The sequence below is a fragment of the Helicoverpa zea genome, chromosome 25 (genome assembly GCF_022581195.2).
Source record: "Helicoverpa zea isolate HzStark_Cry1AcR chromosome 25, ilHelZeax1.1, whole genome shotgun sequence".
NCBI lineage: Eukaryota > Metazoa > Arthropoda > Insecta > Lepidoptera > Noctuidae > Helicoverpa > Helicoverpa zea.
This window is the reverse complement of record NC_061476.1, coordinates 7,152,440-7,166,852: the sequence shown is the minus strand read 5'-3', so window position 1 is coordinate 7,166,852 and position 14,413 is coordinate 7,152,440. Positions and strand designations below refer to the sequence as shown.

At 37.3% G+C, this 14,413-nt stretch overlaps 1 protein-coding gene across 3 annotated transcripts in view; it reads right to left on the bottom strand.

Annotated features, from left to right (window-relative positions):
• Nucleotides 1-14,413, bottom strand: part of LOC124642593 (polyamine-transporting ATPase 13A3-like) — a 73,116-nt gene that overhangs the window by 3,330 nt on the left and 55,373 nt on the right. For 2 of the 3 annotated variants that reach the window (XM_047181054.1, XM_047181052.1), the window contains 14 exons: nt 13,108-13,270; nt 10,657-10,861; nt 9,521-9,707; nt 8,857-8,992; nt 8,272-8,437; nt 7,456-7,656; nt 6,843-7,043; nt 6,329-6,454; nt 5,401-5,554; nt 4,823-4,944; nt 3,779-3,896; nt 3,198-3,331; nt 891-1,094; nt 302-428 (listed from right to left, as the gene is read on the bottom strand). In XM_047181054.1, coding sequence (XP_047037010.1) covers nt 302-428; nt 891-1,094; nt 3,198-3,331; nt 3,779-3,896; nt 4,823-4,944; nt 5,401-5,554; nt 6,329-6,454; nt 6,843-7,043; nt 7,456-7,656; nt 8,272-8,437; nt 8,857-8,992; nt 9,521-9,707; nt 10,657-10,861; nt 13,108-13,270 — 2,244 coding nt within the window. Of the gene's footprint in view, nt 1-301; nt 429-890; nt 1,095-3,197; nt 3,332-3,778; nt 3,897-4,822; nt 4,945-5,400; nt 5,555-6,328; nt 6,455-6,842; nt 7,044-7,455; nt 7,657-8,271; nt 8,438-8,856; nt 8,993-9,520; nt 9,708-10,656; nt 10,862-12,949; nt 12,979-13,107; nt 13,271-14,413 lie in introns of those variants that run through there. The other variant, XM_047181055.1, reaches the window with a different exon arrangement.

Here is a 14,413-nt window from a genome sequence, read left to right as displayed (position 1 = left end):
ATGTACCTATTGATCTTTTTAGGTTATACTTACATATAATGTACGTATTTTTAATAACCCTGATGAAATAAAGAAGAAAGATTTTTTATTGTTAATACAACACTCTAATTTCAGTTTTTCATTCAATGTCAAAGGTTTTTATTTCACATAAACCTATTAAAGGTAGTTATGAAACATCAATGCCAGATGCACGGCTCCAAGAACTGGGTCTTATGTAAAGGTCCGGCAAGAAACTCCATAGACTGTTTAAAATGCCTCAATATTTCACATTAAAACATCAATAAACACCAATAAAACTTACCGACATAGTACCCTAAAGCCTGGTACTCGACAATGAGCTGTTGTTTCTGGTCGGACGTCATGCGCGCGAACACGGCACCCCGGGCTACTACGCGGGATAATACGTTTGGATAGTGCTCGCGAAGTACCTGGGGGATAAAACAAAGAAACTTGGTAAATTAAGGTGTTACTATATGTGTAGTAAATGTGCTCTAAATGTGCAGTATATAACAAAATCACTTTCCTCTGTTCGTTCCATGTTATATTTTTGGAACTAAAAAACGGATTTTAATGGGCTTTTTAAAAAAGATAATGTGTTGCAAGAGGTAGACTTTAGTAAATAACAATTTATACGCGTGCGAAGACGAGGAGGGACGCTAGATTTTATATAAGTGTCGAATTGAATACCATCCTAGAGAATAGCTAAGTAATTAGATTAAATATGGCCTATACGTCAGCTGGTGAAAGTCCAGTTTCCCAACCCAACGGTGAAAAAATTCAAATCGGTTGAGGAGTTTCCCACATTTTAGAATAAGCACACAAAAAATCCTCTTCATTTACATTTAAAAAACCCGTATTATTAAAAGAAAGAAATTCAAAATACCACATACCTTCCAAGTATCACCAGTCATAACAATCTTGTACCTCGGCTCGTTCCCCCCACTCTCAGCATCATAGAGCCCGTCCGGGGCCTGTCCGGTTAAGGCGGAGTGTCCGGAGCGGTCGGCGGACGCGGACGCCGAGCGCCACGAGCCGCGCCCACTGTCCACGCTGCGCCATTCGCGGTCTAGAGGGAAGCGACGCCCTACTGATGCCTGGTGGACGGAGAATAGTGATAATATACATATTGAATATATAAGAATTAAATAATATGAATATTCTTCTATTTTAGCAAAAAATAACATGATTTTTTTTTGTTTCTCTCAGACATTAATAGCAACAAAGGTACCACACGTTTGAATATAAAAATATAACTCAGAATAAATTAAAAATCAACGTTGTTTTCTACAAAAAAAATATATATATAGTTACTACACAATGTCGGTGATTTCCAAAACTACACTAACTAAATACTCTTAAACACTGTTCAATAATCATAAAGCAGTCTAAAACAATTTCAGCTGTTACATACACAAAAAATAAGAACTAGAACACATAAAAAACCTTTTACAAACATGTAATTTATTCTACATACATTTTTTAAATTGTCTAGCTGTGTACTGTTACAATAATACTTACACAAAGTTAATTTTCCGTCGTGGCGATGCCACCACCCCGAGCCGGTCATATCTTTGAAAATCAAACATATGACCAGCCCGGAGAAGGGGCAAATAAACTTGCATGCAATCCAGGAACTGAGAGCTTGTACTTAAATTATTATCAGTAGTCATTTTTACAGTGTACAAAAATGATAAATAAACTATTAAGAGTCCGCGAAAATATGGCAAACTATGCACATATAACTGATAATTGATACTTACTAGAAATTCTATCAATAGACAATTTTATTAATTAAAAAAAAAACAATGAAAAAGTTCAAATTTGCTACCTACACTTATAAAATAAAATTTAATTTTGATTTCAAACATTAAAAACATCTTGATGCTTACATTAAGACATGTACCTAAATTAAATACATATTTACAATCTTTAAATAATGTACTAAACTATTTCTTAAACTTAGATACCTATATAGACCCAGAGCCCGTGGCCGTCAGACTTATGTCATAGCATAAAACCTGAAATATTTAATGTTCATCCATACTACACTGGGTATCAATGATTGACTATTATGAAGTTTGACTGACGTTTACTTTAATAAAAAAATCATGAAAAAATATGACCCATTTCGTTTTTACCACACTAATAATCTTCCTAGCATTTTCTCAAGTTTTTTGGAGTCGGCTTCCAATGGATGCAGTTGAGTATCAGTTTTTTACACACAGTGACTACCTATGTGCCGTCCACAATCCAGTTACATCTTTTGGCCTGTACGAGAGCAATGATTGCTTTAACATAAGAAGTGATGTGTCTATACTCCATTCGAGCAAGCACTTATCTGAAGATAAACAATCTTGATGTGAGCAAATATTTATTTTAAACCACAACAGTTAATACAGTGATAACAACACCTCAACAATTCACCCAACGTTTTAAGTGTATTTTTTTTGTATTTAGGTATTTAAGTCATAAATCAAAAAAATTACTGGGGATAATTTATTTTCTTCATAATTCCCATAACTAACATCAATAAAACTTAGTACACATTCAACCATTTATACCCACTTTAGCACGAAATTCACTCAAAAAAGCCCAGCCTTTACACAGTGACACAATTCTGATGAGCACGGGCTCTCGGTCTATAACTTACCGAAGCCTGTAGACTCGGAGACTACGTCTGTCACCCCGATTCGCTCATAGCGTCGCGGTTATGCGGCGATATGACTGAAATGGGGGGACAGACAGACGAACTTGTCCCACGGTGATGTAGTTTTGTATGTTGTTGCTGTTATTTACAGAATAAACTACATATGTAGGCAGATATTTTGAATAAATAGTCGCGGCTTGAATAATTTCATCAATAAGAAAATGTTAGTCATTTTACAGGTTACATATTAGAAAAAACTGGTAAAAATAATTGTGAATGACATATTTTGGTAACATATTTAAATGTTAACGTTATTTAAAAAGTAAAAAATAAATTAACTTAGAAGTCAGATCTAGATGGCGGTTTTAATATACATAGATATATCTTTGATAGTTTATAGAATAGCTAAGTCTTAACATATATTCATATGGCATATATTTACAGTACATATTCTTCAATACAATATCAAATTCCAAACTCCAAGGCTGCTTTATCAAAATTCAATATAAACATTCAAACATTAATCAAAATAATGCGAAATCAAACTTACCCCATGCAACGTGCTCTCGCAGTATATAACGGGGACAGTCCCGCTGGTGTCAGCCATTAGGGTGACCACGCGTTCCTCGCCCATCAGGATACCACATTCCTTCGCTACACTGACAGCTGTTAGGACATTGTCACCTACAAACATAATATACTTAATGAAAAAAGTGGCAATTAGATATCTGATAGTTAATGCTATCTGCCAGATGAAGGCTGCTTATAATTTATGCCAGGTATTGCTATATGAGACTAGTGAAACCCAATATTATGGTGAACCAAAAATTATACACGACATTGGTCATAAATATACTAGCTGTTTGCTGAGGTTTCACCCGCTTCATAAGGGAACTTTTTCCGTACACGAATAAAATGTATCCTGTCACTCGGAGACAGTCTAACTTCCGTACAGTGAAAGAATTTTTACTTTCGAAGCCATTAGGTTTCAAAAAATTATAAATATTGTTTCCTCTCTATTATATTAGTGTGGGCTAGTTCACAATTGCATCCAGTTGCACTAAAGCCGATCACAACATAGTTGGAAAAGGGCAGGCAGATAATGAGCATACAGTTATAAAGAATACTGACCGGTAATCATAACGACGTGAATGTTGGCCTCTTTGAGTTCTCGTATGATGCCGGTGGTGGCTGCCTTCAGCCGGTTCTCCATGATGACCAGGCCCAGGAACTCGAGGTCGCGCTCCACCTGAGAAATTAATAGAAATTACATAAAGAATTTTGTTTATTTAGCTCAAAAGAAAATTCAATTTATTAGGTGTAATACAACTGTTTTTTTTTTGTTATTTACTAACTTCCGTCGAAATACTTCTTCCCTCCGTCGAAATACTTCTTCCCATACCCGGATAGGGAGAATATTATCTTATCCTCTCCTGGTTTAAAGTTACGACAGCTATTTCAACCCCAATTTTGATCCATATCTTTTCAGCCGTTCTTAAGTTATGATCAGTGTAATCTAAATAACACGATTTCCTTACATATTCAAAATAGGTATCACAAAGGAAAATAATATAAGAAACAAATTACTATTTTTTAATTTTGTTTTTTAAACAAAACCCGTTTGTCCCATATAACTGTAACGATAAATCAAACCAAAACCAGCTGTATACTTGCCACCCATTGATCAAATCAAACCAAAACCAGCTGTATACTTGCCACCCATTGATCAAATCAAACCAAAACCAGCTGTATACTTGCCACCCATTGATCAAATCAAACCAAAACCAGCTGTATACTTGCCACCCATTGATCAAATCAAACCAAAACCAGCTGTATACTTGCCACCCATTGATCAAATCAAACCAAAACCAGCTGTATACTTGCCACCCATTGATAAAATCAAACCAAAACCAGCTGTATACTTGCCACCCATTGATCAAATCAAACCAAAACCAGCTGTATACTTGCCACCCATTGATCAAATCAAACCAAAACCAGCTGTATACTTGCCACCCAATGATCAAATCGGCGATTTCAAAATTGAAAATGGTTCTGCTATCGTTACAAATAAATGGTACAGCTAACTAATGGTAACTGGACAGACTTTTTTTAAAGCAAGCTTAAAAACAGCAATAATCTAACATGAACAAGTCTAATAAAGATTTATTAATTTACCTCTTCCCTGGTCATCTTCTGCAGCTGCTTGAAGGTAGTCTCCATGACGCGGGTAGCCACCGCGATCACCCGGTACCCCTTCTCCGCGTACGAGTTCAGAACCTCGTACAAGTTATCCGGCACTGAGGACATATTATTGACTTTAATATAGATTTCATAAAAGATAAAAAGATCCATAGAAAAAAGGTATGTATTTATTTCAATAATATTTTTGTACATATAGAATACTGGAAGTTTTCACGAGAAATCGAGAAAATAGGTATTCAAGTTTTTGTTTTCATTTTATTACGTGCTGCATTGAAAAACTATTTAAAAACGTAAAAAAAGCATTGTGTTAATAATGCTGTTATATTTATGTTTTTTTTTTTTTTTTATTATGTTAATAAAAACATGCCAGTTTCATATGTACATTTTAGTTTGACCTGCAAGTGTGCACGTTCGTGTGCGATTATCTCACGATTAACTGAACCGACTTTCAGCATAGTATTTTGTCAAACCAAATAGATGTTTTTTTTTTCTACATTAGGTACAGTACAATAAAAAAACTCGTCTAACAGCATAAGTAGCATAAAACTTACCAGTTTCAGGTAAACACAACTTCCTCAGCATCTCAGGGGCTCCTTTAGTGTAAACTCTCAAGACATCTTCTCCCAAAACTCTTGTCACTACTGACGATCGTTGTAAAGATGATACGAACTGATGCTGTTGCACTATACCCACTTCTAGAGGTAGCTGGGGATAGGTAATCAAGTATTTTTAAGGGCTAGGTATATAATAATACTATAGTCCACTTGAGTACGCACTTAACTAAAAGCAAACAATGTTGATAAACTTAGTTTAAAAATTCAATTCGGCTACCAATTTAAGGGCTGATTTTTCAATCATGATTTAACTTCTATCTGAGGAATAAATATGGCGGTTTGACATATTTTCTATACATAAGCTGTCAAAACGTCAAACCTATTCCTCAGATAACAGTTATCTGGCGATTGAAAAATCAGCCCTGAATGTAACAAATAACCGTTACGTTATAAATTGAAACATTATATTAAACAAATACACCATATTATTTGTTTTAAAATAGACCCATTTATTTTTTTATATGTCTTATTTGTGTAAAAAGTCCTATCACGATTGTTTGACATCTAGATAAGCGCCTACTCAAATGTAGTACAGGAAGTTAGTTCGCAGTAACTTGAGTATTCTATTCGCACCTTTTAAATTACTATATCTATGAGTTTTTTTCAAATAAAAAGACCATGTCCGAAAAATTGGTCTCATGAAACACTGTGTCTTGAAGTCAGTAGAGCCGGGGCAAATCTCTAATGGTATACATACATGTATATTCAACTTTTGCTATATAGTCAGTAGGTATGGGTGCAGCGTAAGAGTCAGACTCTTACTGACTAACACCCACCATGTTCCTTCTTAAGCTTTTCATGTACCAGGGTCACGGTAACTCTTTCGAACAATTCCGCAGCCCCAGCAGGGATATATTAAACTTACATGAATATCATCGACGTCAATATTAGCAGTTTTCCTCGGCTTGACGATGGTAGGAGTCAGTATCTCGTAGTTAGAAGATTCAGGAATATCCGGTTCCTCTAACACCCAGCCTGTTGACTCGAACATCTAGAAAAAATATTTAACGTTTTAGTCACATTATAGAAACTACTCAAATGGTAATAAATACTCAAATGTCTGACCATAGTCCCAAGGTATAATGATATTTATAAATATAGAGAAGGAGATGAGAACTAAGAACTTTGTTTGTATGAACATGCTTATCTCTGGATCTGCTGGGCCGATTTGAAAATTTCTTTCAGTTTTAGATGGACTATTAGAGAAGATTTGTTTCCTTCCTTTCCTTTATCCGGATATTCGTGTGAAACCGCTGGCGGAAAGTTATGTCCATTCTCCTTCACCATCTTGAAAGTCCGACTCGTTATATTATAGGGAGTCAAACTTGGGATCTAGAAAGCTGATGGCTTTATATATTATCTATATTTGTTGTACCTACCTTCAAATCCAGAGGATCTCCAGCCAGCTCGCCGTCCAACAACGTGAGACTATGACAGGTCGCCATTCCCATTTTAAGGGGGTGCAACTCGTTGAGCTGTCGGGGGTCTCGCTGGGGTCTGCCGAGACGAGGGGGGCTCGTGGCTCCGCTCACTGCGACTATACCCCACATGTCTAGACCGTCTTCTGTTAGAGTTCCCGTCTGGAAATAAAAAGTAGGGAATTAATGATTTATAAAAAGGCTTTTATGTAAGATAACCCCTTGGGAAAGCATGATAAAAGTTAGGCAATCAAATGTGTGTAAAATAAATGTTTTTTTTATTTCTTCTTTCTTTCTGTTTAACGTCCACAAAAGTTTTGAAATATTTACTATTATCTAGTTTATTGGCATGTAAAAATTGATTAAATATGTATAGCCAATAAATAAATGAAAATAATGAATTTTGAAGTATCTTTTTGGCGCTAATGATGTGACAAATGTGTCGGCACGTCAAAGGCCCTGAAAATGCTGATGCCGACGTCAAAGGTGCCCAGAGAAAATAATGACGGATTTTTTCTGAAATACCTACAGGATAAGGGCAGGAGGATGATGACCTACATTAAGCGTATCTTACCTTATCAAAGCACACACAGTCTATGGAGCCGCTAACATTAACAGCTCTAGTGTTGAGACAAGCGATGCGGCCTCGCTTCAGCCGAGCGACGGCGTACAGCCGACCCACTGTCATAGCGGCCGGCAGAGCGGGCGGTATTACTATCGTGATTATGTCTAAGGCTTTTATTGCTATGTCGCCTGGTCGCAGTGAACGGTAGGCCTGGGGAAAGAAAAATAATTTATTAAAATTCGTTCTCAATGTATCCCAAAGATATGAGTCTCGCCGTTTTTGATGTAGTTGACAGTTGCCAGTCGGTATAAACTGACAGCTGTCAACTGCACTAAACATTCGGCCCCCTATAACTTATTTCATAAACATAAACATTTCACAAATAAAGGGAAATATGGACAAAGTCGTTTCCACATTTATTTTCTTGTCATATAGAGGTTAAAAATGAGGTTCCAACCTGTGCCCAATTTCATTTTAATCGATTTAACAGCATAAGAAACATACTGACTAACTTTCACATCTTATAAAATAAAGTCATCTTAGTTACACTACACAGACTGAGTCAAAAACGGCTCAACCAGTTTGGCTGAAAATTGGTAAGGGGGTAGCTTCGAACCAGTAGATTTTTTTTAAGCGAAGTAGTTCCCTCTAGACACGGGTGAAGTCACTTCTTATAATAACTCAAGAACAACTAAATTGATTTGGCTGCAAATGGGCAGGGTGGTATATAAGAACCAGTAGGTCATTTTTACGGGAATAAGTTTTCTCGAGACGCTGTAGTTTCCCCAGTTTATAATACAAATAAGTTTAACATATCCTACTTACCTTAAGAGCGACAGTATAAGCTAGCCCCAGTACAGCGATGCAAGCCAGTATGATGATGAACTTGTAGGAGTCACGGTCGAACTTGAAGTCGGCTGGCACCGGGTATAAGATGCTGCGAACCAGCTGTCCCTTGCTCGTGCTGTACCCAGTGCGGAGCACTAGAGCCCTGGGCAATAAATAGATCTTTAGATAAAAATCCGACTCTAAAAAAAGCGCAAGTTCACGACCTCAAGTCTTTTTTTGCAAAAGCTACGTGATATCTTTTTGACCCGATTCCAAAAAAGAGGAGACAAATCAGGAGACCCACAGTGGGAAGGGCCCACTGAAAATAGGAAAATATATTTTCCTATACATATATTTCTTGTTAACTTATTTCTTTGTCTCTCCTGGCAAATTTAATATTTCTTTATTATTATCCATAAATTGTACCTGCATATTTTTTGTACACTAAATATCATAATATCTTTGCACCTACAACTGCTATTTCTCCGCCACCCAAAGCTAGACTGGGAGAAAATGCCTAAGTCCGCCAATCCGCCAGTGTACAAAATGTGCAGAAGTATTAAATAAATAGACAGTACTTACTTGACAGGCTCATTGTTGTAGTACCGCGTCTGAATTACTCGAGTGCCGCAAAACAGTACCGAGGAAGCATGCTCCTTCAGGTCAAACGGACGATCAACTCGGAGTAACGCAGTCTTTGTTACTGGCACTGATTCACCTGTGAAATAAGATTTATTTAATAAACAACTGGTTTATTAAATAATGTTACTACGTCGAACACTGGACAAATGCCAGTTTGCGCGGTTTTCTACAACCCGCATCCACTGCCTCCCTTCGACCCTGACTAGATCACATTTTACACTACGCCTTGAGGTAACTATTTCTAGCATTTGGATAGAAATTAGCCCATATTATATTCTGCTATAAAAGATATTACTGTGAGTCAAGTTTTTCCAAATACCCTTTCAAAGAAACATATTCTCAAGCATACATACATTCTTACAAACTATCGGATTTATAAGTAGTAGGATGATTTAGTCATGGTATCAATTAAAAATAGCACTATTACCTCTCACTAAATTGTACTAAGGACAACGAGAGCTATAAAATAGGGAGTGAATATGCTTGTGCACTATAATGTGTCTTACGCAGCTGGCTGATCTGCAGCCGTCGCGGCTGATAATCGGCCGTTGATAAAGCTATTATTAAATGATCATTTATGGGCGAGTTTGTAATTCCTACTTACCAGTAAGCATGCTCTCATTCAACACCGCAGCCCCCGACAGTAGTGCAGCATCGAAGTGCAGCACACACCCCCTAGGGGGCAGCACTATGATGTCCCCGGGGGACACACAGCGGCTGTCCACGCGTCTGCCGTCCCATAGCTCTACTGTGTCGTGGGCTTCTACTGTCGCGCGGAGATTTGTTTGATTCTATAGTAAATAATAATAATAAATATCGGGACCAATTTTCACACACATACTTAAATAACTCGTGTTATCGGTCCTAACATAACTGATAAACTAGAGATACATATTATAACCAGATTACGCCTAACAAGCATGCTCATCACACAAATGTCGACCGGACCAAGAATCATACGCGAGAACTTAGGTTCAGCAGCCAGTCATGGTGACCATTGCGTCGTTCTGGGTGTGAAGAAGTGTTTAAAAGTCATTAGGGCAGTGATTGTAAAGTATGAGTGTACGGGTGGACGGGGGCAGCATCGAAGTGCAGCACACACCGCCTAGGGGGCAGCACTGTGATGTCCCCGGGGGACACACAGCGGCTGTCCACCCGTTTGCCGTCCCATAGCTCTACTGTGTCGTGGGCTTCTACTGTCGCGCGGAGATTTGTTTGGTTCTGGGTGTGAAGAGGTGGTCCAATTAGGTACTTTTGGAACGTTAAAAACCAAAGAAAGTCCCCAAAACGCCAGCCCTTCACCACTCCTTATGTGTTTATGCTGGGAAGAAGTAGCAGAACAAACACCCCAGCAAAAAAAAAACACATAAAACAATTCAATATTAATACTATATTATGTCTTTATCAAATTTAAAAATAAAACTGACTTCCACATAAGTCAAGTTAGTGTCTCAAGTTTACACCTGTGTTTGTTTCGCCACAAATTTTATAAGCTATGTAAAGATTTTTTTTTTTTTTTTTTTTATATTCACTATTTTTTATTTTGGTTTAAGAAATTAAGAAGTTAGTACAGCTGTTTTGTCTACCGAATGCAGGTGAAGCATGTACGAGTATGTCTCGAGGACTCGGCCACTACTGAGCGTTCCCGAGCTTACGCATACAAAGAAAACGTGCATGACACACACAAGTATAACTCAGCCGCTTTCCCAATACAAAACATAGGTACCTAAAAACACTGACCTTCTTAGTCTGTATAACAGAAGTGGCCACACCAAAAGTCGACATCAGAACCACGGCTATGCAGTAATAGTAATACGGTTCGGCCAGCCAAACAGCTATCGTGAACAGTTGGAACACGTAGAAAGGGTTGAAAACTTCCAGAATAATCAGCGTCATCACTGATTGGACCGGCACTTTTATCTCGTTTAGGCCGTAGATGTTTAACCTGGAACGATAAAATATAGTTTAGATGGGTAAAATATAAATAGGTGTAGGGTCAGGCTGTTATCCCTTTTGTTAACCCATTAGAGGTCCAACAAAAAGTACTTATATTATTTTGGAATTATCTTTGTTTTCATATAAAATGAGGGACAGAAAAACACAAAATACAAGAAAACTTGGGAAATAAATGGATTTTTTTGTGAAAAAAAAAAACACGCTACGCACATAATATTTTTCACGTCATAAAAGCGTGCTATAATCAAGTAAAATAACAAGGTTAACTACATTATAACTTGACGAGATCTGTTATTTACACTTAGGAATATGACTGTACTCCATCGAGTACAGTGACGTCTAATGGACGCGGAGTTAAGTTAATCCAAGTTTAAACCGATCAAAATGTATGGTTATTCGGATTATTCCTTCACCGACAGCATAACTTACCTCCTTACCTGTTTACTTTTAAGTTCAAATGAAATTTCATAGCAACCGTTGTTTAAAAAAAAAACTGACGTATGTTGTCCATGAACTTGAGCCTAACTCAACAAGATTTCTATAGGCTATACTCAATATTCGATTCTTTTATTAGTATTCCATTTGTTATATTTAATAATATAGAAACAATGTATATATGTCTGGAATTGCTCTTTTCTTTGTACAGGTGTGGTAATTTTTTATAAAAACATGTTTAAATTACCACACCTGTATAAGTGTATTACATTGCTAATTATAAAGTGGTAGCAATGTGCAATTTGCAATAAATCATCGCAAGATCTCGGTGAGGCAATTATTAAATTCATTATGATTATACTATAAGTAACAAATCGTCATTATTCGTCAAGCATAGAATACATATAATACTTAACAAACTATTTAACTTATTACCAATACATAAAATGAATAAATTATTAAGTTAGATAATCATCATCTCCTGTTCCTGACTAGAATCAAACTTTTTTATAATTGTTGACGTTCATAAGTGCTTGTAAAAGCCTAAATGAAATGAATGATTTGACTTTGCTGGGGTCCGCTTCCAGTCTAACCGGATGTAGCTGAGTACAATTTCAATTAATAAATGAAACAAACTATTCAAGCCACATTATAAAAAGAAAATAAGCAAAATCAAAGTAAATCACTTACTAAATTATTCTTTAATAGTAGGAGTTATGGGAAACCATACATATGGGTGTCCTCTATTAGAATTTCCAAGTACTACAGTAGCCTATCATTATATTGCAAGGTAACATTATTTATGCACGAGCTTCTGAGAAAGTATACACTTGGCAGTCTTTACTTATGCACCCTTTTTCGACCTTGAAGAAATCGATATAGCTTACGTGGCCTGGCTGTCGTTTAAATATTAATCAGTTTGATTATGAAAATAATCTTCTCTTTGTCGAGTAAGTTGCAGATTTTATCACCTAAGAAGAGTGGCAAAGTTTTCGTTGACTTTAGTTTCTACTAGTTTTCTTTTGACGTAAGCATTTGACTACATGTATCACAAAAGTATAGGTACAGGTATGGGATAAATATGGGGAACTTCATTAGAGCTGATAACTTCGTATTTTACCAATAGAAACCAGTCCACATTAATAACTCGAGTAAGCATCAAAACGATAAAAGAAATAAGGTACACATCGGAATACAGAGAAAACAAACAAGGTGTACCACAGGGGAGTATTTTGGGCCCTCTGCTATTCATCAGTTATATAGATGACGTGCTGTGTAGTGAGGCACAATTCTAGCCAAAGTTGATGGCCGCTCGCATCTAACTTCAGAGCACAGACAAACGTAGGTAGCCAGTAGGTAAACCGTACGGTACGGTAGGCCGTACGGCTCTACCTTTGCCTTGAATTCGAGATCAAATAGGCAGTTGTGTAGACCAGTCTAACTGGTACATGGAACAACTGGTACTGGACTGGTTAAATCGACTACATTTTTAGGGAAAGTCTAGCCAGATACTAAAACACTTACATCCTGACCCGTCGCTCACTGGACGGCGGAGTGGATCAACGACTGCTTCTTGTGACGGAAGTATCTATAGTTTTGTACGGCTGTTGGGAAACCGCTAGCCAAATACTAAAACACTTACATCCTGACCCGTCGCTCGCTGGAAGGCGGGGTAGCGTCCATTGCCTGTAGTTGGGAACAGGTGCCCCCTCCCTCCCTCCACCATATCAACGACTGCTTCTTATGACGGAAGTATCTGTAGTTTTGTACCTCTGCAACTGTAAGTACTAAAACACTTACATCCTGACCCGTCGCTCGCTGGAAGGCGGGGTAGCGCCCATGGCCTGTAGTTGGGCACAGGTGGCTCCGGCCTCGATGCCGGCCAGTCGCGACCACTGCGCCCGCGCACCGTCCCATATTAGCGACTGTTTCTTGTGACGGAAGTATCTGTAGTTTTGTACGTCTGTTGGATAAAAAAATTGGTCTTAATTAACAGTGTTAAAATGAAAAGTGAAGTTGAGGTCGGATAGGCGGTTGATCCATGTAAACACTGGTTATCGCGGTGGATCATAATATAAAAGTAAAATATGTGAACATTTAGGGACAATTTAGGGATGGTTTCCCGTTTCAGAATTTTGGTTCTGACATGTAAAATTACACGAGTTAATAATATAAACATATTTCAATATACTACCTCAAATATTATAAAGCTGGAGAATTTGCTTACCTCAACGCGCTAATGTTATCAATTAGTAGACTGATTTATAATAACTATACAAATAAAATCTCTGTGTTAGATATGCTGGCAGAAGCTAGTTATTTTACACAAAATTGAACCAGGTTAAATCTAAAATCGAAATCTAAGATACTATTTTGTTATAACTTTTTTAAAACTTACTATTGCAAAAAGATGAGACCGTTATCGATGGCAGACAAAGCACGAATGACTGCTATTCACTTATTCAGACAGACGGTCGGTGCATCGATTTTACTGAATAATACAGTAGCCACAAGGCCGGTACTATCTAAGCCGAAGATATTATGATAATACTAGCTTCCACTACCGGTTTCACCCACTTTTTGAGAGAACTACTGCCCGCACCCGGGTGAAAAGTACCCTATATTACTTTGCGCAAAATCACATTACTGAAAGTCCCCTATCTCTTTTTCTGATTTGCAAGTCACATAATTGCCATTTGCCAAGAAGTAGCACACAAACTGTCCTTTCGATTATTATTAGTGTGTAATAAAAATAAAGACTACTTTTAACGAGATGCAGGAAGGAGTTCCCTCAGAATAACATTATGCGGGTGGAACCGGGGGGGGACAGCTACTTTTAAAGTAACTTTAATTAAATAAATAAACTTACTATAACAAAAGACGAGACCGTTATCAATGACAGACAAGACACGAATGACTGTTAAACTCCACTTCAATAAATATATAAGCATTGTATTGCAGTGTGTGAACAGACAGACGGTGCATCGATTTTATTGAATAATACAGTAGCCACAAGGCCGTTACTATCTACGCCGAAGACATTACTGATTTAAAAGATCAATATGGCGTGTGGTTTATACTAGCTTCCACCAGCTATTTCACCCGC